Here is a 26,355-nt window from a genome sequence, read left to right as displayed (position 1 = left end):
TGGTGAAAGCAGTCTTTTATGGAATCTTTAATCATCAAACATGGATTTCGTTAAGTAAAATGCTGATGCTCCAACCGTTTGCCTCAGTTGAATGATTAAACACTATCAATATTATAAATACATATGCCGTTATTAAAGTGCCAACTTCAGACTCAATGGACCTATGCACAAGTTCACTAATTTGACGTTTGGGCGGTGCCGAATTCACTCGTTGCTATGGACACATAAATAACACGGCACCGCTCAAACGTCAAATAATGAATCCGTGCATAGGTCCATAACCCCAAAAATTGATCAACATTTCGAGCTGGAAAAACAGATTTTGGCACAAATTATGACGTTGCCAACGCGATGCGGTGGTTGGAACTGTGGACAACTAGATCACAATTATTTCATTTGACATTCCAGCGAATCTAATGAGGAATATTTCATTTGAAAAGTTTCATGGCTGAAGTTACTCAGAATTATGTGTTACACGACTTTAAGTGAATACCCCTAATATTTTTATACCGATTGTGCTACTATTCCAGAATGTCAGTTCCCCTAATGACCTGCTTCCCCGAAACCCATTTTCTCGAATGTATATGTAAGTGTGACCTATCGAAACAAGCACCAGAATTTTTTTTTCCTACACGTTTCAAATATTTTATTAAAAAATTGCACTAAGACATTACAACAAAAGATTTCTATCAAAAAGATCAATGTAAATTACGTAACTGTTTAAAAGGGAGAGAAAATAATCAATTTTTCTACATATTTTTTTTATTTTGAAATACGAATTCAAAACTGAAGAGGGACAGAGATGAAATTTGATATGCAACATGAGAACGATTACTTTGCTATTTTTAATGAACTTTATTAATTGTTTCTACCAAATTTAGCTGTTGTGGAAAACAATTCTTTTCTGCCATGCCTGACAATAATAACAGAACATATTTAAAATTTCGTCCATTATTGTTATTATTTAACCAATAAGTGATATATTTTGAACATTTTTAATTTTTCTTTACGCTTTTAGTGAGGAATTTTCAGGTAATATAAAGTGTAATGTGACATGCCATTCAATGTTTGTTTTCTTCCAAGAGGCGGGACAGCGTCGCACAGAACAACTCTTTGGACATTGCTTGCTCACATTTTACTCAAAATTATATGCGATTACTTGGATCTTAAAACCATTCGACATAAATATGCGCAGTGGTCAATATGTCAAATCGATATCTCTAAAATATTAATTTGGACTTGAAACGAAGGTCCCAACTCAGGTGTCCCAGTTGAAGTGATCATATTTAAGGTGAAGATGAATCGAAGTCAAACCTTAAATCTTGAAGAGCACAAATCTGGAGAACCAAACATCCGTTTGTGTAGGGAATCTAGGGAGCATTATTTTTTTGACATAACCCGTAATTCTAGAGAAGATCTTGGTGCACCAAAAAAGCCTTTCAATAAGTGGTCGTTAAATGTAAACTGGTAACATTCTAACGACAGGTTATTACGCGGGTTGCTATGAGCGCTTTAATCCGGGCAACAAGAGTTACTCAGAGCTACTCTGTATCTCCCTCAAGAGTTGGCTCAAAAGCAAAAGCTGTCCCACCCCTAGTTTTCTTCCTAAAACGTTACGTATTTTATTATGATCCCATATGTACATCAAACATGTACTCAAAATTATCTCTATTACAACATATGTGCTACTCGGGCAGTAAGTCAACCATTGCAATAAAAGGATTGGTAAATCAAACACACTGAGCTTATATTACCGGAAATCGATGAATTTCACAGTTCGTTGAAATTAATTCCGGTGATTTTTTTACCGAATACTGTGAAAATTTACCATATTCCGTTAATTTATTTTACCGAACCGTTCAGCTATTGAGATTTTACAGGAATCCGTAAAATAATTTAAGAGTGTAGGTTTTCAATTAGGTAATATTCCCGGTCGGTTCAGGATTTTTTCGTAATGGAAATTTCCTTGACTTCCCTGGGCATAGTGTATCATCGTCTACCTGCCACACGATATATGAATGCGAAAATGGCAGCTTTGGCAAGGAAAGCTTTTAGTAAATAACTGTGGAAGTGCGCATTAAACACTAAGCTGAGAAGCAGGCTCTGTCCTAGTGAAGACGTAATGCCAAGAAGAAGAGAAGAAGATAAGCATGAAACGAGCTCACCAGTTGACTATCCATCCTCGACTAAACATGACTAAACATTTTCGCACTCATACCACGCGTACCGAACACGTCTTCTTCTTATTTTTCTTGGCATTATCGTCCTCACTGAGACAGAGCCTGCTTCTCAGCTCAGTGTTCTTATGAGCACTTCCACAGTTATTAACTGAGAGCTTTCTTTGCCAAAGTTGCCATTTTTGCATTCGTATACTCTATGCCCAGAGAAGTCAAGGAAACCCAGACACCTTCAGCATAGCTTTGCTTTGTAGCCGTGGACTCTAACAACTAGGCTAAGGAAGGCCCCGAGTATGCAACTGAATCGAAAAACCACACACTACTCTTACTCCAAAAGTTCAAAATTATGGGATATTTAGCGTTAAGATATTACTCAATATATAACTAACGTGCAACTAGCGCCGCTTCTGGGATAGCCAAAATTGAAATATTTAGTTGAGGTCATGTTATACGTGTGTTATGGCTATGCTCATTCGGTATAATAGCCGCACCCGCCAGAAGCTTACTCAGCCTAAGATGAGAGGTAGAAGTAAGGTCCAACATGTATTCTTTATGAGAATAAAGTTCTGTTATGTTTTACGAATGTATTCAGTCGTGTTTAATCAACTATGAACAACTCTTTCAATTGTTCCTTTTATTTTGCCGGTTATTGCAACTTGGACCCCATGTACAGTCAGGTCTCCTATTAGACACATGGTTGGGGGGCGTAATAGGAATCTACGTTATAGGAGACCCAGGGCTTATGGGATTTCATCACTTTGGGGGTGTCGTTGAATATCTCGTATGCCAAAAGAGATGGTACAGTACTGTCTTCGGCGAAGTTTCATTTTTTTTTTTTAAATCTTTATTTGAGTGTATTTTAACGCACGAGGGCTAGTTCTACACTTAGGCGAAGTTTCAGTACTAAGTATGATCTACCTTTAGGAGTTGAGGATCATCCTTTTAGTTGAGAACTTGGCCGGTAGGGGCGCTTTTTCTGATTAGCACTATATGAACCATGAGGGATAAGAATGCAAAATTTTGTAACATATGATATCTCTGAATCCTGATGTTTTGGAAGGTTGGTGTCTTCTGAAGAGTTGTTCAGTAGCTCAAGGGCTGACAAGTGGTGGCCATTCTAATACGGAATTACGCCACCAGGCGGCGCTAGTGGGCAAAGAATTTTTGTTTTGCGCATAGCTCAGTTGCCTGACCACTTAGAAAGATAGCGTCTTCGGCAAAGTTGCTCGGTATTACAAGGGCTAACATTATTTGAGCCGAAAGTTTCGAAATTTCGCCACTAGGCGGCGCTAGTGAGCCAAGAATTTTTGTTTCGTGGATAGTTCAGTTGCCTGACCACTTAGAAAGATGGCGTCTTCGGCAAAGTTGCTCAGTATCACAAGGGCTAACATTATTTGAGCCGAAAGTTTCGAAATTTCGCCACTAGGCGGCGCTAGTGAGCCAAGAATTTTTGTTTTGCGCATAGCTCAGTAGCATGACCACTTAGAAAGATGGCGTCTTCGGCAAAGATGCTCAGTATCACAAGGGCTAACATTATTTGAGCCAAAAGTTTCGAAATTTTGCCACTAGGCGCCGCAAGTGAGCAAAGAATTTTTGTTTCGTGGATAGCTCAGTAGCCTGACCACTAAGAAAGATGGCGTCTTCGACAAAGTTGATCAGTATCACAAGGGCTAACATTATTTGAGCCGAAAGTTTCGAAATTTTGCCACTAGGCGGCGCTAGTGAGCAAGGAATTTTTATTTCGTGGATAGCTCAGTAGTCTGACCACTTAGAAAGATGGCATCTTCGGCAAAGTTGCTCAGTATCACAAGGGCTAACATTATGTGAGCCGAAAGTTTCGAAATTTTCCACGAGGCGGCGCTAGTGAGCAAAGAATTTTTATTTTGCGCATAGCTCAGTAGCCCGACCACTTAGAGAGATGGCGTCTTCGGCAAAGTTGCTCAGTATCACAAGGGCTAACATTATTTGAGCCAAAAAAATCGAAATTTTGCCACTAGGCGGCGCTAGTGAGCCAAGAGTTTTTGTTTTTCGCATAGCTCAGTAGCCTGACCACTTAGAAAGATGGCGTCTTCGGCAAAGTTGCTCTGTATCACAAGAGCTAACACTATTTGAGCCGAAAATTTCGACATTTTGCCACTAGGCGGTGCTAGTGAGCAAATATTTTTTTTGCGCATAGCTCAGTAGCCTGACCACTTAGAAAGATGGCGTCTTCGGCAAAGTTGCTCTCTATCACAAGGGCTAACATTATTTGAGCCGAAAGTTTCGAAATTTTGCCACTAGGCACCGCTAGTGAGCAAGGAATTTTTATTTTGTGGATAGCTCAGTAGTCTGACCATTTAGAAAGTTGGCAACTTCGGCAAAGTTGGTCAGTATCACAAGGGCTAACATTATGTGAGCCGAAAGTTTCGAAATTTTGCCACTAGGCACCGCTAGTGAGCAAGGAATTTTTATTTCGTGGATAGCTCAGTAGTCTGACCATTTAGAAAGTTGGCAACTTCGGCAAAGTTGCTCAGTATCACAAGGGCTAACATTATGTGAGCCGAAAGTTTCGAAATTTTGCCACGAGGCGGCGCTAGTGAGCAAAGAATTTATATTTTGCGCATAGCTCAGTAGCCCGACCACTTAGAAAGATGGCGTCTTCGGCAAAGTTGCTTAGTATCACAAGGGGGGATTTTTTTTTATTATCGGACAATTTGGGCCGGAGGTTCTCCGATTTGCATGAAATTTTCACCAGAGGTAGAGGTCGTGGATAAATGACCAAAAGTGAAATTCAAAAAAATTATAGTGGCCTATTTTCCCGGAAAACTCTAGATGAATTTTCACGATTTCTCTATATACCTCAAACTTTGAAAATTCATATCTCCTGAACTATGCATCGTAGAATAAAAGTCTCTTAGTGAAATCGAAAGGAAATTTTCTCAGCAATCTATTAAAAATATAAAAAGAAAAACATTTCTCGGAAAATTTTTCACCATGGAGAAAATTGTCGGAAAAATAGCGAAAAAACTATCGTCTGTATCATGAAAAATTTTCAAAAAAATATTTTTTGTTTCATCAATCTATACTCTAACTTTCGTCCATAGACGCCAAAGTGGTATCTTTTACCGTTTAGGCGCCAGAATTGAAAAACCGATGACCACCCCCACGCTTCCCATAGAAAAATGTGTTCTATTGTGGGCCTCATAACCTTGCGCTAACGGCGGCAGTAATTTACACGCATTGTAAGTGTAACGCAGTAAACCATCCTTTCCTTTCCAGTCAGAAGAAGCTTTTCGTCAATCGGACCACTCTCCTTTGGTCTGTTGGGTGTTTTGTATGTCCTTTATTCGTAACCTTTACTATTGAGACCAACAGTCTTTAATTGAAAACGATCCGAACATTTAATAATATAGATAATAGGAACTGACCCTCAGCAAGCATGGGAAAATTCACTCACTCACCCGAAAGCCACCGATGAAAAATAGCAAAAAATCTGCTGCTATCGAACATTCAGTGATAGTTGAACCGTCCTAGGCGGAGTGTAGCATGAAAGCGTCGAAACCGATTGTGTAAAAGCGACAATCGGAAGGAACGCGAAGAAAAGTGAATACCAATACACTTGTATCTGCGAGGCACGAGTTAATGCACTTAGCATCTATTCGCCGAATGCATTGAACTGAATGAGAGGATTCCTACTCACTGAATCATTCCGTGGTGTGGACTGCCAGTCAGTGAACGCTCATTAGCACTCAAACCCGAATGCCATTCGAACGGAATCAGAATGTAAACAATTATTCCTGGACAAACATTTCAAAAGGGCACATCGGCATTGGTAAACATTGGCTTTGCAAGCCGCTGTTGAACCCAATTCAACTCGATCACGCTCACCAATACCACTATCAGGAAGAGCTAACACCAATCTTTCTGATAGTGGGGTTAGTTTGCGTGGGCGGGCTAAAAAGGGCTCAACAGCAACGTTTCTGAGAAAAGGCTCAAGACCTCTTGGGCCCTTTTCAAATGTTTGTCCTTTGTCCGAATTTGGGTATTGCATTCGACTGATCAGATGCCGTTTTTTGTTTCGCTTAGTGCTCGCCGAAGAAGCAGAATGGGCACTGGAAATTGAAACGTTCGGCTTGGTTAAAAAAAACGGCTTTTTCGCTCCCGACTGTGCGTGGAAGCGAGTGAGGGAAACACAATAACTGAGTAAGTGTTTCCCATGCTTGACCCTCAGTATCATATAGTTGCCAAGCAAAAAGGATATTTATGCAAGCGCGCGAATCAATTTTCAGTTTTGTTTTCTATACAAAGTGATATTTGATATAAATTCTGATTGTTCCTTGGAAGAATAAAGTATAGTATTTGCATGTATATAATATCAATCAACTGTATAACACTCAGGGACGCTATCTATTGTTCCATTGATAGCTGCTGTGGAATATTCCACTGCCAGTCAGCGTGCAGCCTCTGCAGTTGGCGCCAACCCAACAGCGCGCCAAACTGTATTGAGAAGCGTACGCGCGTAATGAATGATTATTGTATGTTTTGTCTGGCCGTATCGTGCGCCTTTATAAGGCGCACCCATTGAATTTGTAAGAATGTAGTTTCTTTCGTTTCTCCACCGAGTAGGCATGCTGCCTCTCAGTGGTATAAATTTGTTAAAGTGAAGCCGTTCGCTTGATTTGCCGTCCGTTGCATCGTAAAAGACACAACGTAGGAAAGACGTCCTGGCCGAAACAACATATTAACAATATATTCATAAGTTTTCAAAGAAAGTGGATCTTGAGATTTGATCCTTCAAACGTTACCATAATAATTGATTGTAACAAGAACTTCCCGTGTGGCTTTCATAGAGGCTGTTAGCTTTAATACTACATAACGTTGCTGATGAAGGGCACACAAAACACCCAACTGACCAATGGAGAGTGGTCCGATTGACGAAAAGCTTCTTCTGACTGGAAAGGAAAGGATGGTTTACTGTGTTACACTTACAATGCGTGTAAATTACTGCCGCCGTTAGTGCACGGTTATGAGGCCCACAATAGAACACATTTTCCTATGGGAAGCGTGCGGGTGGTCATCGGTTTTTCAGTTCTGTCGCCTAAACGGTAAAAGATACCACTTTGACGTCTATGGACGAAAGTTAGAGTATGGATTGATGAAACAAAAAATATTTTTTTGAAAATTTTTCATGATACAAACGATAGTTTTTTCGCTATTTTTCCGACAATTTTCTCCATGGTGAAAAATTTTCCGAGAAATGTTTTTCTTTTTATATTTTTAATAGATTGCTGAGAAAATTTCCTTTCGATTTCACTAAAAGACTTTTGTTCTACGATGCATAGTTCAGGAGATATGAATTTTCAAAGTTTGAGGTATATAGAGAAATCGTGAAAATTCATCTAGAGTTTTCCGGGAAAATAGGCCGCTATAATTTTTTTGAATTTCACTTTTGGTCATGTATCCACAAGCTCTACCTCTGGTGAAAATTTCATGCAAATCGGAGAACCTCTGGCCCAAACCTGTCCGATAATTTAAAAAAATGCCCAAGGGCTAACATTATTTGAGCCGAAAGTTTCGAAATTTTGCCACTATGCGGCGCTAGTGAGCGAAGAATTTTTGTTTTGTGGATAGCTCAGTAGCCTGACCAAAGTTGTTCAATATGACACTAGGCTATCGATTTTCTTCGCATTGTCACGTTTAAGTAAAAGTGCCTGGAGAAAAATATATACATTATTTTTACAATCGGATAAAAGTATGGCTAGTATTTTCGACGGATTGGGAGAATTTTTGATCAATAATTTGATATGAGAATGAGTGAGGATCCGTTTACTACTCAAATATGTGATCGTTAGCTTTTCATATGAACCAGAGATAAATATATGTATGTTTATTTTTATATCGTCATTGCATGAACTTCATTTCTTGGACATTTTCCAAGGTATGTATTGGATAGAAATGAAGTTAGGTTGGAATGTCAGTCATTACTAATAAATTGGGAAATCCATTCGTTAACAATCTTAATGAGATAACAATGACTGGCCTTATCTTTTAGTTACACGACACTCTTGGTTGAATATTTTTAAAATATAAACCTTCTTTTTCATAACGATAATTCAATCTTATAAAAAAAACATTTTCTCCCGATTTCTACGTATATATAAAATCTCGAAACTTCCGGCACATATAATGTTAGCCCTTGTGATACTGAGCAACTTTGCCGAAGACGCCATCTCTCTAAGTGGTCAGACCACTGAGCTATCCGCAAAACAAAAATTCCATGCTCACTAGCACCGCCTAGTGGCAAAATTTCGAAACTTTCGGCCCAAATAATGTTAGCCCTTGTGATACTGAGCAACTTTGCCGAAGACGCCATCTTTCTAAGTGGTCAGGCTACTGAGCTATCCACGAAACAAAAATTCTTTGCTCACTAGCGGTGCCTAGTGGCAAAATTTCGAAACTTTCGGCTCAAATAATGTTAGACCTTGTGATAGAGAACAACTTTGCCGAAGACGCCATCGTTCTAAGTAGTCAGGCTACTGAGCTATGCGCAAACCAAAAATTCTTGGCTCACTAGCGCCGCCTAGTGGCAAAATTTCGAAACTTTCGGCCTTAATAATGTTAGCCCTTGTGATACTGAGCAACTTTGCCGAAGACGCCATCTTTCTAAGTGGTTAGGCAACTGAGCTATGCGGAAAACAAAAATTCTTTGCTCACTAGCGCCGCCTAGTGGCAAATTTCGAAACTTTCGGCTCAAATAATGTTAGCCCTTGTGATACTGACCAACTTTGCCGAAGACGCCATCTTTCTAAGTGGTTAGGCAACTGAGCTATGCGAAAAACAAAAATTCTTGGCTCACTAGCGCCGCCTAGTGGCAAAATTTCGAAACTTTCGGCTCAAATAATGTTAGACCTTGTGATAGAGAGCAACTTTGCCGAAGACGTCATCTTTAAAAGTGGTCAGGCAACTGAGCTATGCGCAAAACAAAAATTCTTTGCACACTAGCGGCGCCTAGCGGCAAAATTTCGAAACTTTCGGCTCAAATAATGTTAGCCCTTGTGATATTGACCAACTTTGCCGAAGACGCCATCTTTCTAAGTGGTTCGGCAACTGAGCTATACGAAAAACAAAAATTCTTTGCTCACTAGCGCCGCCTAGTGGCAAAATTTCGAAATTTTCGGCTCAAATAATGTTAGACCTTGTGATAGAGAGCAACTTTGCCGAAGACGCCATCGTTCTAAGTAGTCAGGCTACTGAGCTATGCGCAAAACAAAAATTCTTGGCTCACTAGCGCCGCCTAGTGGCAAAATTTCGAAACTTTCGGCTCAAATAATGTTAGCCCTTGTGATACTGACCAACTTTGCCGAAGACGCCATCTTTCTAAGTGGTTAGGCAACTGAGATATGCGCAAAACAAAAATTCTTGGCTCACTAGCGCCGCCTAGTGGCAAATTTCGAAACTTTCGGCTCAAATAATGTTAGCCCTTGTGATACTGACCAACTTTGCCGAAGACGCCATCTTTCTAAGTGGTTAGGCAACTGAGCTATGCGAAAAACAAAAATTCTTGGCTCACTAGCGCCGCCTAGTGGCAAAATTTCGAAACTTTCGGCTCAAATAATGTTAGACCTTGTGATAGAGAGCAACTTTGCCGAAGACGTCATCTTTAAAAGTGGTCAGGCAACTGAGCTATGCTCAAAACAAAAATTCTTTGCACACTAGCGGCGCCTATTGGCAAAATTTCGAAACTTTCGGCTCAAATAATGTTAGCCCTTGTGATTTTGACCAACTTTGCCGAAGACGCCATCTTTCTAAGTGGTTAGGCAACTGAGCTATGCGTAAAACAAAATTTCTTGGCTCACTAGCGCCGCCTAGTGGCAAAATTTCGAAACTTTCGGCTCAAATAATGTTAGCCCTTGTGATACTGACCAACTTTGCCGAAGACGCCATCTTTCTAAGTGGTCAGGCAACTGAGCTATGCGAAAAACAAGAATTCTTTGCTCACTAGAGCCGCCTAGTGGCAAAATTTCGAAACTTTCGGCTCAAATAATGTTAGACCTTGTGATACTGACCAACTTTGCCGAAGACGCCATCTTTCTAAGTGGTTAGGCAACTGAGCTATGCGCAAAACAAAAATTCTTGGCTCACTAGCGCCGCCTAGTGGCAAAATTTCGAAACTTTCGGCTCAAATAATGTTAGCCCTTGTGATACTGACCAACTTTGCCGAAGACGCCATCTTTCTAAGTGGTTAGGCAACTGAGCTATGCGCAAAACAAAAATTCTTTGCTCACTAGCGCCGCCTAGTGGCAAAATTTCGAAACTTTTGGCTCAAATAATGTTAGACCTTGTGATAGAGAGCAACTTTGCCGGAGACGCCATCGTTCTAAGTAGTCAGGTTACTGAGCTATGCGACAAACAAAAATTCTTGGCTCACTAGCGCCGCCTAGTGGCAAAATTTCGAAACTTTCGGCTCAAATAATGTTAGCCCTTGTGATACTGAGCAACTTTGCCGAAGACGCCATCTTTCTAAGTGGTCAGGCAACTGAGCTATGCGCAAAACAAAAATTCTTTGCCCACTAGCGCCGCCTGGTGGCGTAATTCCGTATTAGAATGGTCACCACATGTCAGCCCTTGAGCTACTGAACAACTCTTCCGAAGACACCAACCTTCCAAATCATCAGGATTCAGAGATATCATATGTTACAAAATTTTGCATTCTTATCCCTTATGGTTCATATAGTGCTAATCAGAAAAAGCGCCCCTACCGGCCAAGTTCTCAACTAAAAGGATGATCCTCAACTCCTAAAGGTAGATCGTACTTAGTACTCAAATTTCGCCGAAGACAGTACTGTACTATCTCTTTTGGCATACGAGATATTCAACGACACCCCCAAAGTGATGAAATCCCATAAGCCCTGGGTCTCCTATAACGTCCTGGTGTGTCTTATAGGAGTGAGCGTACATAATAGGAGTGCACGTTATAGGAATGCGTTTAATAGGAGACCCGACTGTATCCGAAACGGACAATAATGCCTATTGAGTGTTAAGCAACCATGCGTCTCCATATGCTGCCCCGTCCAAACTTGACGATTGTCATGCAACGAATGGAAGCTCTTGCATTCGAGTGAAACTGTTTGCGTTAAAAATATCAATTAACGAAGCTTATTATTATTTCAATTTCAGCTCGTGAACAAACCTAGGCTAGGCACTTGCGGCGGGATACCGGGCGATGGCGTTTGCGGTTACGAGGGCGACCGGTGTCAGCCCTTACAGTTCGGTAGTGATACACTCGTAGAGCCAGAAGTTGTTTTAAGCGCGAAACAACTTCTACCGCTACCCTTCAAATTGGGTGAGTCGTCTGGTTGAGTCACACACACACATAATATGAGAGGCCCGAACGCAAAGAGGTGTAAGTGACATTTTCACTGAAAGATTCTACTATTTCCAAGCTTTCCAACGAAATGTTTGAGGCATTTTCACGTCTTACAGAAAAAAGTAACATTATCTGAGAAGATTGTTTTTTTGTGGCTCCCATAAAATTTGTATAAAGTGAAAAATTCTAAAAAAAACAAAACTTTAGACTTAATTTTCTCAAACCAAGGTTTTTGTCGCTTACACCCTTCTGCTTCTAACCCTCTCATATATTCATTGCCACACACTCTTCGTGACCTAAGGCAGCATTCCTTACTCCAGGCCATGGGGTTATCGTCCGCTTCATTCATGTCTAATGTATTTTCCCTCTTTTTTTTCCTCTGCTTTCTTGTGTCATAACTCCCAGAATGTCCTGCAGTGTAGACGGGCTGCCGGCGGGGTGTCGACTCCGTGGCATGGGCTCGACTGTTCAAAGTGGTCCACTTAATTCGGCTTTGAGTGGAACGCAGGAAACAACCTCCAATGTTGTGCCACTACAACGACCACCTTCGCAGAAGCCGTGCTGCTTCTGCTGGTGCTGCTGCTGTTCTTGTTCATGGTAAGTTGGCCTTTTTCTCCTGTTTTTTTTTTGCTTTGGTGGCGGTCGTTCGTTAGTTACGTGTGACGTGCGTTTCACGGTCATTAAAAGCCGGTCATTAGAGTTGCATGTAAGGTTGAAAATTAAGTACGAATCGATTTTTGTGCCTTTATGAGCGTAGCTATTACGGTCAAAATTAACGCTTGCCATATTCATAGTTTGAAACGAACTTGCACACTTTTCTTCGAAAGTTTAAACAATTCGTGAAATGCTTTCTCTGAAGCTAAACAATTGTTGGTCGTCATCTTGAATTTTGTTAGAAAAATCGTTTTTTTACCATTAGCACACTGCTTGTTTTGAAATCGATTCTACCCCATTACCCCGAATGCCATCAACCCAATCAATGCAAGAGCATCAAAGCAATTGGGTTGCTTGCCGCTAGCTGGGGGAGAAAGCAGAGAAATTGAAAACACTGCTGCGCTGCTACTGTAGCTGAGTGCGCCCAGCATACAATGAATGGGTAATATCGTTGCGGTGTGACCGAACAGGTACTTTCATGATTTGTAAGAGTTGTCTGCGCCATTTTTGCGCTGAAGGCAGTTATAGGGGCCTAAACTACCCCTTGAAAAAAGAGTAAGTCATAAATAATTTTGTTTTTTTTTTTCCAAAGATAGCGTGATGAAATGTTCAGCAAAAACACGGGGTTTTTCATTACAAAAAACTTTGTAGAAATCATAAAAAATGTCAAAATTCATGGAAAAAAGTTTTGATTAAAAATATTATTTTTAGGGGCCATTCACATATGTCGTTGTGTACAGTGCTGTTCTGAATAATAGCAGCGCATGTCGATTTTCATACAAAATGCTCAACTTTGACATGCTGTAGTTTTGTTCCCTTTAAAGCAATCGAGTTGAAATTTTCTCCACAGAACTACAAATATGCCCAATTTTGAAAACACAAAATTTCAAAATTTTCTAAGCCCCTGCCGGAAAGTGAGATACTAGGTGAAATTGTTCGAAAAAATAGCAGTTTTAAAAATTTGAATTTCGGCTTGGCATTATAGTTTTAAATTGTATATCACTTACCATTGGAACAATCTTCTCCTACTTATCAAACTTGCACCTAAACCGAAAATGTTTAAAATATTTGTAGAAGAAAAATTTTAAAATGAAAAACTGCTATTTTTTCGAAAAATTTCACCTAGTGTCTCACTTTTCGGCAGGGACTCAGAAAAAACTGAAATTTTGTAGTTACAAAATTGATCATATTTGTAGTTCTGTGGAGAAAATTTCAGCTCGATTGCTTGAAAGGGAACAAAACTACAGCATGTCAAAGTTGAGCATTTTGTATGAAAATCGACATGCGCTGCTATTATTCAGAACAGCACTGTATATCTCAAAAAGTATAAGAGATATAAAAATCATGTCTGCGACAAAGTTTTTTTTTTTCAAAGTTCCAATTCTACAACTTTGACGAAGACACCATATGTCTATCGAAATGTTTTGAAAAAAATAGTTTTCCTATCTCACTGCTAGGTGGATTGATCACACAACTTTTTTCATCAGTAGAGGCGCTTTAATATACCAAGAAACTTCTCCGAACAAACTATATTGCTAAAATCAACGGTTTGGGCTCTATTCAAAAAGCGCATGAAATCGACGAAATAAAACACAGTGCCTTGTCATGCTTTTTGTATGAACCCCCCTTGGAGCGTGACATAATTTGTGTACGACCCCTAAATCATGTTCATCGATTTTGACGTAAATAGGGAGTTCAATCAATACAAACATCATTTATTGTTCACCAAAGAAACTAGTTGGTGTTTTCTTCGAGTCAAGTTAAGAATAAGAGTATTATTGAAATATATCGGGTGGACATCTTGGATTTTGACGCCATCTTGGTTTTTTTTTATTTGTAGAATGAGTTTTTCACCTTAGTTCAACATGTTGAATTTAAATGCTACCGTTACGCTTACTCTTTTTCCGTAAGGAAAATAAAGAATAAGAAACAGAAGAGTATACGTATCCAGTTTTTGGTGGTAGCCATGAAATTCAACGTGTTAAGTGCCAAAAATGTCATAAACTTATGTTAATACAGTCGACTCTCCACATCTCGATATCTCTCCCTATGTCGATGATTTTTTCGGTCCCTTCATACTGCATACATTTTCACTCTTCATATCTCGATATCCTCCTTATCTCGATATCTCCCTTTCTCTATGTGATTTTCGTTCCCAATTTGCTCTCCGTATGTCGATAATGGGCATATCAAAGGTTACTAGACTAGATTTTAGAGATTCAAAACAATTTGCGAAGACGAAATTACATCTGTTTGTTGTTAATTTTCTTGGTAACGAGTGATTTTCAATCTAGTATTCGTTAAAAATTTGTTCTATGTCTCGATCTCTCCCTATCTCGATGGTCCCTTCGATATCGAGATGTGGAGAGGCGACTGTAACTTGAAACCAAGATGGCTGCCAGAATTTTTCACTTATATTAATACACTCCATCCTTTTTTTACGACCGTTCTTTTTACGAGGGTTTTTTTTTACGACCAAAATTCAGATTAACGACCGTTTTTTATAAATGATCAAAATAGATGATGTTCAGTAAATTAAAGGCTGACATACGGTGGTTATTGAAATGCGGAATTCTGACACCAGGCGGAGCTAGTAGGCATCGAAATTTTGTTTTTTTCTGATATCTCAGGATCCTGACCGCCTTCAGCAAAGTTGTTCAGCAACTCAAGCGCTATCATTATGAAAGCCATGGTATTCGAAATTTAGCCACCAGGTGGCGATAGTGAGCATAAAACACTGGTATTGAGGTTTTCTCAGAATTTTGACTACTTAGAAAAGCCGTTGGGCAAAGTTTTTCAGTAGCTCTAGCGCTATCATTATGAAAGCCAAGAGATGAGCTAGTCTCGGGTTGCAAAACTCGTTAATTAAGATAATAAATAAAAGCCATTATATTCGAGATTGAACCACCATGCGGCGCTAGTGAGCATGAAACTTTTGTTTGCGGTTATCATAGGCCTGATCACTTAAAAATGAGCGTCTTCGGCAAAGTTGCTCAGTGGCTCATTGCAAAATGGTCCGAATCGGAAATTCAGCCGGAAAAAAAGGTTTTCTCTGTTTTTCGTTCGATGTCTTCAGAGAAGTTATTTGTAATTGAGTTGTGCATCTTTTAAGAAAAAAAATGAATAGGGTGACCTTTATTTAAATTTGAATTTAAATTTTGACTCAAACTTTTTTGTTTGATGAAATTTGGGGCTGCGCTCTTCTGCAAACTTTTAGAAAATGTTATTCTGAACACATTTCTCCACAAAGTTCCAGTTGAAAAAGTTGTAGATCTAGCTAAAACCTACAATTTTAATGAAGACAGAATACCGTTAACTTTAAAATCTTGTGAGTTACAGGCAAATTTCGAGTAGATGAAAAAACCGAATTTAGTACTATACCATTTAATTCCACTAGAGTTTGTATCCTTTGACAGATACGCGTATTTCGACCTCAACTGTAAGGCCGTCTTCAGTGTCGTGTACTAGACTCGACTAGTCGATTTTTGCAGCAAAATTTGCCTATTGTATGACCTTTCGAATGCCGCTAAAAGAAAAATTTTATCGAACCAACTCCATGAGTTATAGGCATCTCAAAATTTCATAGTTTTCCACTTAATTTTGATTATGACTTCAAAATCACAAGAATTACAAACTTGCAATGTTCAGCAAAAATATGTATCATTACTTCCTCGATATTTCTTTTGAAGACCACATTCACAAAAAAACTTAAAATAAAAAAGTTAGATCAAAATAACTGATATTTCGGGTCCACCCTAAGTTAAAACTTTGAAAATAAATTTACTTAGCTCAAATGAAGAGTTAGATTAAAAGTGTCTACGACAAAATTGTTCAGAATAACATTTTCTTAAAGTTTGCAGATTTCATCAAACAAAAAAGTTTGAGTCAAAATTTAAACTGTCTCTGGTAAAACTTCTTTAGGATGTCCTAGTAATCCTTTATAAGAGAGATTCGCGGAAGCTGACATTTCTGTCAAAGTGTGAGCCAATCGAGCAGCGAGAGCTGTCAAAGTGTGAGCCAAACGAACATGCGTTAGGTTTGTCTTGAACTTTTCTTGAAGAGTAATGTAATCAGATTGAAATTATTTCGGAAAAATTAATTATTAGACTGGCCCTTAAACAAAAAAGTTGAAAAACTCAATGGGGCACCCCTTAGATATGTGCCTTAGGATAAGAAAAATGCTCTCTCAAAATTTCAACTCATTTGGTTGCTCCCTCAGCTGGCGCATTCAAATCGAAGTTTGTATGGAATATTTGTTTCAAATATATTGAAAATTAACCCTATGCCACTGTTTCGTTCCGTAATCGCGTTCAATTGAGCCCAGAATGACAAATTCACTAGTTGATACCCTAATGAACATAGTTGCAGAAGGTTATATCTGGTTTTAAGCTCATTTTTATTATTCTTTCAGTAGTTGCAAGTTAGGCTTAGGTCAGCTTTCCCGTACAATCACATATATGCTTGCACATTGTACCGCAGCTCGCCCAGCCTCATAGGTGGCTATGATGCGCTTAGTGGCTACCACCCAGCTATGTTGAAGAAATACCAAGCATTATTGCAAGTCTACTTCAGATAGTTAAAACACCAACTTTCTCAATTTTTATCAACATACAACCTTCTACAATATAGTTCGCTATTGTATCAAGTAGTGTTTTTGACATTCTGGGTTCAATTGAACGCGATTAACAATTTTCCTGACCCAAACAGGAGATGATGTGCTGTTTTCCATATGTGTGAGCTGAAAATCCCATATTAACTTCAATTCAATTGCGCCAACTCATGGAACGACCAAATGAGCTGAAATTCTCAGGAAGTCTTCATCTAACCCTAAGAAATAATCGTAGGAGGTGCCCCGTGGAGTTATACAACTTTATTTTTCTCCCATACTGAGCTGGGCCAGTCTAGTAATTATGCATGAAGCAAAAAAAATAAAATATTTTTCTTTTTTAAGTTTTTGTCAATGCGATTTTTAAATTGTTGATTTTTTCGGCTGTTTATTAGTTTGGATATGTAGCTCAAAGATCTATAACGAAACAATATACACTTTTTAGCAATGAGGAAGTCATGTCCGTGTTACAATATTATTCTCGACGCCGAGCAAAATCAGCACTGCTGTTCTGTTGCCAAATCATTCCTTTTTACTTCCGCTTATCTCTCTATAAAGGATCACTAGGATGTCCTGAAGAAACTTCCATGAAGAAATACTTTTTTTATTTCCTTGAGGAATTGCTTCATTAGTTCAGTAACTACGAAGTATTCCGATGAGAAATTCTTGAACAAATGTTTGGACATATGAAGGGACATATTTATGGCAAAATAAACGTTGAGGAATTCCTTAAAACATTCCAGAATCATTTGCTGGAAATATCACTGCAGAAATATATGAAGGAATCTGTAAAAGAAGTTTTCCTGAATACCCTAACCCGTAGGTAGGGGCAATCAGAGAAGATCGACGAATATATAGTTTTATAATACGCCTGCGACACTGTAGTCACTAAGATATAAAAAAAGGTATTACCGAAAATTATGTGAAAATTACAAAACTATCCTAAGGGATAACTTGAGTAATTCCAAGGAAAATGTTAAGATATTCTTGAAAAAACATTGGCAAACAAAGCTCTTAGTTAATGACTAAGGAAGTACTCATAAGAACACAAAGCCGAGAAGAAGGCTCTGCCCCAGTGGTGACGTAATGCCAAGAAGAAGAAGAAGAAGAAGAAGAAGAAGAATAAGAAGAAGAAGAGGAAGAAGAAAAAGAAGAAGAAGTGAGCTGTAAAACCTGTAAAAAAATACGTTCTATTACCAAAAAACAAACAAGAGAGAAGAAGAAAAAAGCAGGAAAACGAAGAAGAAATAAAATAAGAAGATGAAAAAGAAGAAGAAGTTTATTTCAAAGCAATTTTTCCGTCAATTACAGTTTTCGAAAATACCGTTAACACTCAAATTTTTATTTTTGTCGTGATATTGAATTTATGTCAAAAGAAAACATTACAAAAAAGTATAATAATATTAAAAATTAACAATTTAATAAATTGATAACAAAAACGCATAAATTCTCGAACAACACAACAATTAACACAAAAATCGATCGATGCCCGCATTCGACCCACGAACTCATACACAAATAAGCTCTACTTAATTCATGTTTTTCCGTTCTCTTTTTTCTCCATGCACATTTCCACCGATATGCCGATGTCGCTGCAATACCCACCTCGTGAAGGGCTAAATGGTAAGTTCATAAATATGTTATTTGCCGTGTGGCATTGATTTAAATATTACCTTGATGTCGTTATACCTTTCGTCACCACAACCACTTCAGTCTCTCACTGCCAGTCTAACAGTCAATCCGCTGCAATAGGTAAATCGTGAGTAAGCTCCTTTCGATCCTTACAATGCTTGCAGCGGTGTTGTAATACGACGTCGAATAGTACAAAGGCCAAGAGAGTCGTAAAAACACGAAAGGGGCACTGAATAATTAACCAAAGCTTTGACGTGGCTTGGTTTCCTTGTGTCTGGGTTGGCCAGAACTGTTGATCAAAGTTTTATGAATGTGGTCCCTTTTGTGCATGTTTTCAAACTATGTTTCTCTGCTTGAAATGGTGGTTTCGGGATATGACGCAATGGATTATTTTTACGTTTTCATTTTCATCGATCTTTATATTTGGTACATAATCGTTGACAGGATTTACCTGCAAAACTGCAATCATCTCCAGCTTGAACGTAATCCTTCAATATAACGTTCCTTGTGCATCGTACCATAAACTAGCTGGCGAACAACTGGAAAGTGGAGTACATATTTCCTACAGCTGATTTTCATTATTTCCGGAGTTTCAACCGTATAATTTCTAGGTGACCTTCCTGGTTTCGCTTGCGGATGTGATACGGAGGGAACGGGTGACATTCACCTCACCGACTGTTGACATGATAAAAATAGTGGAACTTTTATATACCGTTTTCATTAGCCGTCAGCGGCGTTGCGGAAGCATTGAATAGGGAGGTAGAAAGAGAAGAATGCTTCTATAAATTCGAAATGAAATGTAAGAGTCATCCATTTCAAAATCAAGTTACCCAGGATTTCGAAAGCTTTCTCAATCAAGAGAACGTTTTCAAAAATTCTTGGTAGAACGATATGGAAGAAGTGAGAACTATTGTTCGAAAATTCGATAATGGATGGTGGAAATTTTCATTTCCTCATCAAGTAAATTCCAGAAAGTAGCTTATGATTCTTGGTTGATATATTTATCAAACATACAAAGGTATCGACCGTGATGATTTTATTTTGAAAATGTTTATCGGCATATCGGTCTATTTTGCTCGAAGTAAGAGGGAGCATGGAGAAGAAAGCAATGAATACTAGATGGATAGGTACCGTAAGGGAACGGCGAGAGAAATTGGAAGGAAGTGACGTTTCAAGTAATGGACCGATGCACGAGTTCACTAATTCGACGTTCGAGCGGTGCCGAATTCACTTGTTTCCATGGTCACGTAAATAACACGGCACCGCTCAAACGTCAAATAGTGAACTCGTGCACTGGTCCATACTGTTTCATATGGTATGCCCTCTTCAACATCTAATCCAATTTCTCTCGCCGTTCCCTTACGGTACCTATCCATCTAGTATTCATTGCTTTCTTCTCCATGCTCCCTCTTACTTCGAGCAAAATAGACCGATATGCCGATAAACATTTTCAAAATAAAATCATCACGGTCGATACCTTTGTATGTAAAATAACAAACGGCTAAAAAGATAAAAACGCAGTTCATAAATAATGATCATGTGTGTGGCTTATCGGGGAGAAATACACATGATATGGACAAACCATCCATGATTGTGTAATGATTCCCCAATAATATAAGCCATCGATCGATAGAACCTGCTTGATCGCCAAACAGTATTAGGGCGCTTGAGACCTCCTTCCTTTTGGCTGTCTTGGTAGTGTCATTCTCAAAACACACCCAAGCCGTTCCCATAGGGGACGTTAGCCACAAGGAAGTGACGTTTCAAGTAATACTGTTTCATATGGTATGCCCTCTTCAACATCTAATCCAATTTCTCTCGCCGTTCCCTTACGGTACCTATCCATCTAGTATTCATTGCTTTCTTCTCCACTTCGAGCAAAATAGACCGATATGCCGATAAACATTTTCAAAATATATTTATCAAATGTTTTAAGTGGGTATATTTCCCTGCCTAATGGAAAAATGCCAAGCTTGTATTAATTTTTGAACCGTACTAACATCATGCAGCAGCTGATAGCTGTCGTCTAAGCAGCTTGCATTCATCCATCAGTAAAGCATTCGACAGTGTTTGGCATGAGCCAAAATTGAGTGTAAAATTGAAAAATCATAATTTTGAACATTGTTAGAATAATCCAAAATTATCTGTCGAATCGTATGAGCTGGTGTTCCTCAAGACAGCATTTTGGGGCATATTATAATATTTTTAATCCAGACTTACCTGAGTTATCTCAGGCATGTCAAAAATCTTTGTTTGCGGATGTCACAGGCCTCTCTGCCATAGGACGAAGCCTGCGTGTCTTCTGTAGTAGATTGTAAAAAAAGTTTGGATATTTTTTCGTCATACTTGCAAAAATGGAAGATTTCTTCGAAACTCAACCCACAGAAACCAAAAGCTTTTTTTTGGAAGCTTCAAGTAGACATGTTTTCACGATGAGAGGGGTTCCAATAAATTGATCAGATGAAGTTAAGTATCTAGGGCTTATGCTAGATAACAATTTATGCTTCAAAAAATCACATTAAGGGCATTCAAGCCAAATGTAACAAACATATAAAATGTCTGTATCCACTTATTAACAGAAAATCAAAACTAAGTCTTAAAAAAAAGCTTTTGCTCCTCAAAAAAATTGTCAGACTAGCTGTTGTAATACCAGGAAGAAAGCTCTGCAGAGGGTCCAAAATAAAATTTTGAAAATGTTTCTGAGGCGGATACTCATAAAGGAATATACAGTAAGGTTATACCTAGTTCTAATTTCAACGACTATTGAAAGTTAACCAAAAACTCCTTTGAGTACAGGTTTTTAACTCAGCTAGCATAATCAACGATTTTTTTTGGAGGATGATGAATGAGGTTGGTACCTATAGGGACTTTTTTTTTTTAAGACACCGACACGTTAATGCTTCCAGTGGAAGATTTGCCCTTTGAAGGAAGCACCACACTAGACAACGGACTAGCATGCAACGCCTAGTGGCGCAGTCGAAATACTTTCTTGACGAAAAGTTTTCCGGACTGAAGCGGGAATCGAACCCACACTCCTTGACACGATGCGGCTAAATGCTTGGTAACACTAACCGCACGGCCACGAAGCCCACACTTATTTGACTTAATTGATTATACTTAACTATGATTTTAATCTTACGACTAAATAAATAAGGTTTTTCAAGAACTACTTGGAGTACAGGTTATCAGAACTATAAGCGTAACGAGTGGTCTTTCAGATACTTAAAAATTAGGATTGTATCCAATTGTATCCATAGTTGAGATTTTACAATGTTTTTTTTTCAACTACTAGTAAAGATTATCCAAAACCTCCTTTGAGTACAGGTCTTCAAATTTACATGCGTAAATTGTGATGAAAGCTTATGAACAACGTTTAAACCCAGATAAGCTCATGAAGATATTCTGTCAAGCATTGTGCTCAACGACCGTTTAAAATTATACAATAGCTTCTCTGAACATAGGCTTTCAGCTCTTCAAGCATAATCAGTGATGTTTCGGAGGATTGTGAAAAAGGGCGATACCTTTTTTATTTATTTAGTTGGTGTTACATCAATTAGTTTGATTAAACCTCGTTAACGATGTTACGCCAATTTATTTGGTTTATGGCTTTGTCGCTCCAATTTCGATTTTGGCCCACGTTTTCCAGATCTTATTGCATCTGATCAATCCACCTTGCTCGCTGTGCTCCTCGCCTTCTTGTACCAACTGGATTCGACGCAAACACCATATTTGCAGGATTGTTGTCCGGTAGTCTTGCTACATGCCCTGCCCAGCGCACCCTTCCAGCTTTCTCCATCTTCTTGATGCAGGGTTCGCCGTATAGCCTAGCGAGCTCGTGGTTAATTCTCCGCCGCCACACACCGTTCTGCTGCCCAACGCCAAAGATGGTCCTAAGCACTCTTCGCTCGAACACTCCAAGTGCTTGCAGGTCCTCATCCAGCATGGTCCATACATCATGTCCATAGAGTACCAGAGAGTTATTAGCGTTTTGTACATTCGGTACATTTGGTGTGAGGGTGGATCTTTCTCGATCGCAGCTTCTTCTGGAGCCCATAGTAGGCGCGACTTCCACAAATGATGCGCCTCCGTATTTCACGACTAACGTTGTTATCAGCCATTAATAAGGATCCGAGGTAGACGAACTCATCAACCACCTCAAAAGTATCTCCGTCTTTCGTAACACTGCTTCCGAGCCGGACTTTGGCGCGCTCGGTTTCGCCTATCAGCATGTACTTTGTTTTTGACGCATTCACCACCAGGCCGACTTTTGTCGCTTCACGTTTCAGGTGGGTGTGCAGGTCTGCCACCGTTATATCATCCGCGAAGCAAACAAATGGACTGGATCTTGTGAAATAGTACCTTGGTTATTGAACCCGGCTCTCCGCATGACACCTTCTAGCGCGATGTTGAACAGCAGGCACGAAAGTCCATCACCCTGTCGAAGTCCTCGGCAGGATTCGAATGAACTGGAATGTTCGCCCGAAATCTTCACGCTATTCTGCACACCTTGCGAGCTTCCCGTGGAAGCTGTACTCGTCCATGATTTTCCATAGCTCTTTGCGATCGATGCTATCATAAGCCGCTTTAAAATTTATGAACAGGTGATGCGTTGGGACTTGGTATTCAAGGCATTTCTGAATGTTTTTCCGTACAGTAGAAATCTGGTCCGTCATCGAGCGGCCGTTAATGAAACCAGCTAGATAACTTCCCACAAAATCATTTATTATTGGTGATAGACGACGGAAGATAATCTGGGATAGCACTTTGTAGGCGGCATTCAGGATAGTGATCGCACGATAGTTTTCACATTCTAGCTTGTCGCCCTTCTTCTAGATGGGGCATATGACCCTTTGCTCGTACTCCTCCGGCCTGTTGCGTTTCCCAGATTCTGACTATCAGCCGATGCAGAAAAGCGGCCAACCTCTCCGGGCCCATTTTGATGAGTTCAACTCCAACACCATCCTTACCAGCGGCCTTGTTGCTCTTAAGCTGTTTGATGGCATACTAAACTTCCCTCAATGTGGGGACAGTTTGATTCCCTTCATCCGCCGTGCTGACGTTGTCACATCCTCCGCTATCGTGACCATCTGCACCTGTGTTCTCCGTGCCATTAAGGTGTTCATCGTAGTGCTGCTTCCACCTTTCAATCATCTCACGTCCGTCCGTCAAGTTGCTTCCATCCTTATCCCTACACATTTCGGCTCGCGGCACGAAGCCTTTTTCGGGATACGTTAAGCTTCTCGTAGAACTTTCGCGTTTCTTGTGAACGATGCAGTGTTCCATTTCTTTCCGGAATAGGCAGGTTTGCTGCTTTCGTCTCCTTTTATATCGCTTCGCGTTTTGTCGCGTTCCTTGCTGCAGCCGGCAAAAAATAAAATGGGCATTTACTAAAAGGAATTTTATAAAACTTGTATTACCATAGATGTATAAGCCCACATGAGGGTAAGCCTTGTTTATTTATCTCTATGAGATTACTGGTCACGTTTTTGATCTGAAGTTATATATTCAGCGGAGTGCTCTGGTTACCCTAGAATGCCGTTAGACTTCAAACTTGTTAGAAAATGTTTGTATGACCCAAGTAACCACTAGCCCGCTAATTCGCCTTTTTGGGCTTATAGGGCTGCTATACGGCTAATATAGGGCATGTCAGCTCTGTAAAAGCCCTATATTAGCACGGAGGGCGAATTAAAGTGCTATTTGGTTACTTGGGGAGTCTGCTTGAGTATGAACCTTATTCATAAACCTTCGAAAGATGTCTGGATACGCCAGTAGATACAAGGGCCTTAGACGAAAACATCAATACATATGATATAACGTAGGTAGTTCAAAAAATTAGCTACTTTGTATCCCTTTAATTGTCTACTTCCTTTTTTTGAATGATGATACTTGACTCTATCTATGCGAAAAAAAAAGTTTAAATCAAAACTCAGATCAAAAATCAGACAAAGATTCAAAACTCCGAAATAAGAAGTTCCCAAACGAACGAATAATTCTTTCAAACCCCATTTTCATATTCCTAAGTACGAACCTGACCCATGCATATAACCTCGCTATCAATCTCTCCACTCGTCATGGCAGCGAGCATGAAAAGGAAAAATCCTAGTGAAGAACCATCTCTTCTTAGGTATCGGCTCCGAAAAATCGCAGGGCGCACCGACCGCTTTTTTATCAATCAATACTTGGCACACGCCATCCATCGCATCTACCCACCCACCGTCAACAGCATCCTTCCATGGAAACCTATCTCAATTTTCCATACACGTTCAAATGAAGCTGCACAAAATTGAGTACGATTCGCACAAAAACGAGTTCTTGTGGAGCATCATGCTGAAATGCAGCTCCTGATATGGCTTTTTCTTCCTACACATAAAGAACTCTGAAATACTAAGCATCGAAACCTCTTTAAAGTTTAAGAAAATTAAGCAGAAATTAAGACAAACTCGGCTTTTCAGAATATGTGAAAATAACACACATTATGGTTTGGTCCAGAAGAGCCCAATTTTGTGTAACTTTATTTTATATAGTAGCATAGCACCCACCACTTTATCATATCAGCCAGCAGGAGAAGAAAAATTGGCCTTTATTCAAAAGTGGGAGCCGATGAAAAGCGATTGCCGCTGCTAGTTAGCTGCAGATGGGAGGGTAGGTGGATAATGAGCCAAGCATAGAACCAGACACTAGCTATATTACTAGTTATGACAAAAGATTCGTAGTAGATTGTACTGTCGCGATAGTGTAAGCAAGGTGGATGCTGTTTGCTGATGAATTCTGTAAAATTTTCCTCGCCACATCGTCCCATTTATCTCCTCGGGCAACCTTCTCCGGCGATCCGTATGAATGAATTGGTTTTCTTCGCATCTCGTGTTGGCAGAAGTGTTCTTCTCTCCAATACACTTGAATGATCCAACTGGCAGCAGCAGCCAGAAGTGCGAGAAGATGACGGTCATCATCGCCGTCATCAACTTTGCATCGTCATCAATTGACACACGACACGGTGGTGGTTGGACTCTCACCCAATTGGGGTAACGGTAATCAACAAATCGTTGGCTATGGCGAGGGAAAACCACTCGCGAAACAATTTGTCGCTTTTCCCATGTTACCTACATTACGTTTCTCTCTGGATTGACTCAAGCCGAGTCAAGTGGAAAGGAAATTTCTCGCCCAACAGATGTGGCGCTCGGCTTTCTTTGTCACAGAATGGCTGTACCGTAGAGCGCGGTATCTTTGATAATGTAGGTACCTTGATAGTGTGAGTCTCATAACGTACTCAATTATAATACGCTTCATCAGTTTAACACAACAGAAGTAAATAAGTTTAACCCGTATCCGACCGAGTTAAGAAAAAAAATCTCGTTATGCTATTTTCTATCCGATTTGCAAACTTCTTTCACCATATGAAATCCAAACTCTTCTATTTTCCTATGCTGGGGAAAGTGGTCATAAATTTTGCCTGTGGCCGGAGTTATTCCGGTGTCCTCCTGGATCAAGACGGGTACAAAATTGATTACCTTCCTTTTCTGAACAGTTTAATGATACTAAACTGTCAACTTCTCAAGTTTTGTAGGAACAGTCAATCGTGCAACATGAAACATATTCAAGTGATTTAAGGAGTCACTTACATGGAACTTTCCTTGATAAACTGATATATGCCTTCCGGAAGATCCGGAACATCCGTAAAAGTGGTCAAATCGTTAAAAATGACTTGGAAAGCCGTGGTTTTTTTTTCAATCTCACTAGTTTTCAACATTCATGGGCATAAATAATGCTTTAAGTGCATAAGACCCTTTATGGCCATTGGGGGGCTCACCGGAAGATCCGGAATATCCGGAAAAGTGGACAAATCGTTAAAAATGACTTGGAAAGCCGCTTTTTCTAAAGCTATAATATTATTTAGTTCTTTTTTGTTAAAGTGAACTAAATAATATTCTTGAGAAAGCCCT

The 26,355-nt window shown here is 39.5% G+C and overlaps 1 protein-coding gene across 1 annotated transcript in view; it reads left to right on the top strand.

The window, feature by feature from the left end:
- LOC5568840 (regulator of G-protein signaling 17) overlaps positions 1-26,355 on the top strand; it is a 244,442-nt gene that overhangs the window by 16,854 nt on the left and 201,233 nt on the right. Inside the window, exons 2-4 of the mRNA XM_021842681.1 lie at positions 11,334-11,499; positions 11,929-12,120; positions 18,398-18,406. Of these exons, the coding sequence (XP_021698373.1) occupies positions 11,930-12,120; positions 18,398-18,406 (200 nt within the window). The 5' untranslated portion in view covers positions 11,334-11,499; position 11,929. The remainder of the gene's footprint in view (positions 1-11,333; positions 11,500-11,928; positions 12,121-18,397; positions 18,407-26,355) is intronic.

This window comes from Aedes aegypti, chromosome 2, assembly GCF_002204515.2.
Source record: "Aedes aegypti strain LVP_AGWG chromosome 2, AaegL5.0 Primary Assembly, whole genome shotgun sequence".
In the NCBI taxonomy this organism is placed as follows: domain Eukaryota; kingdom Metazoa; phylum Arthropoda; class Insecta; order Diptera; family Culicidae; genus Aedes; species Aedes aegypti.
Note: the sequence above shows the minus strand (reverse complement) of the source record. Positions and strands in the feature narration are given on the sequence as shown.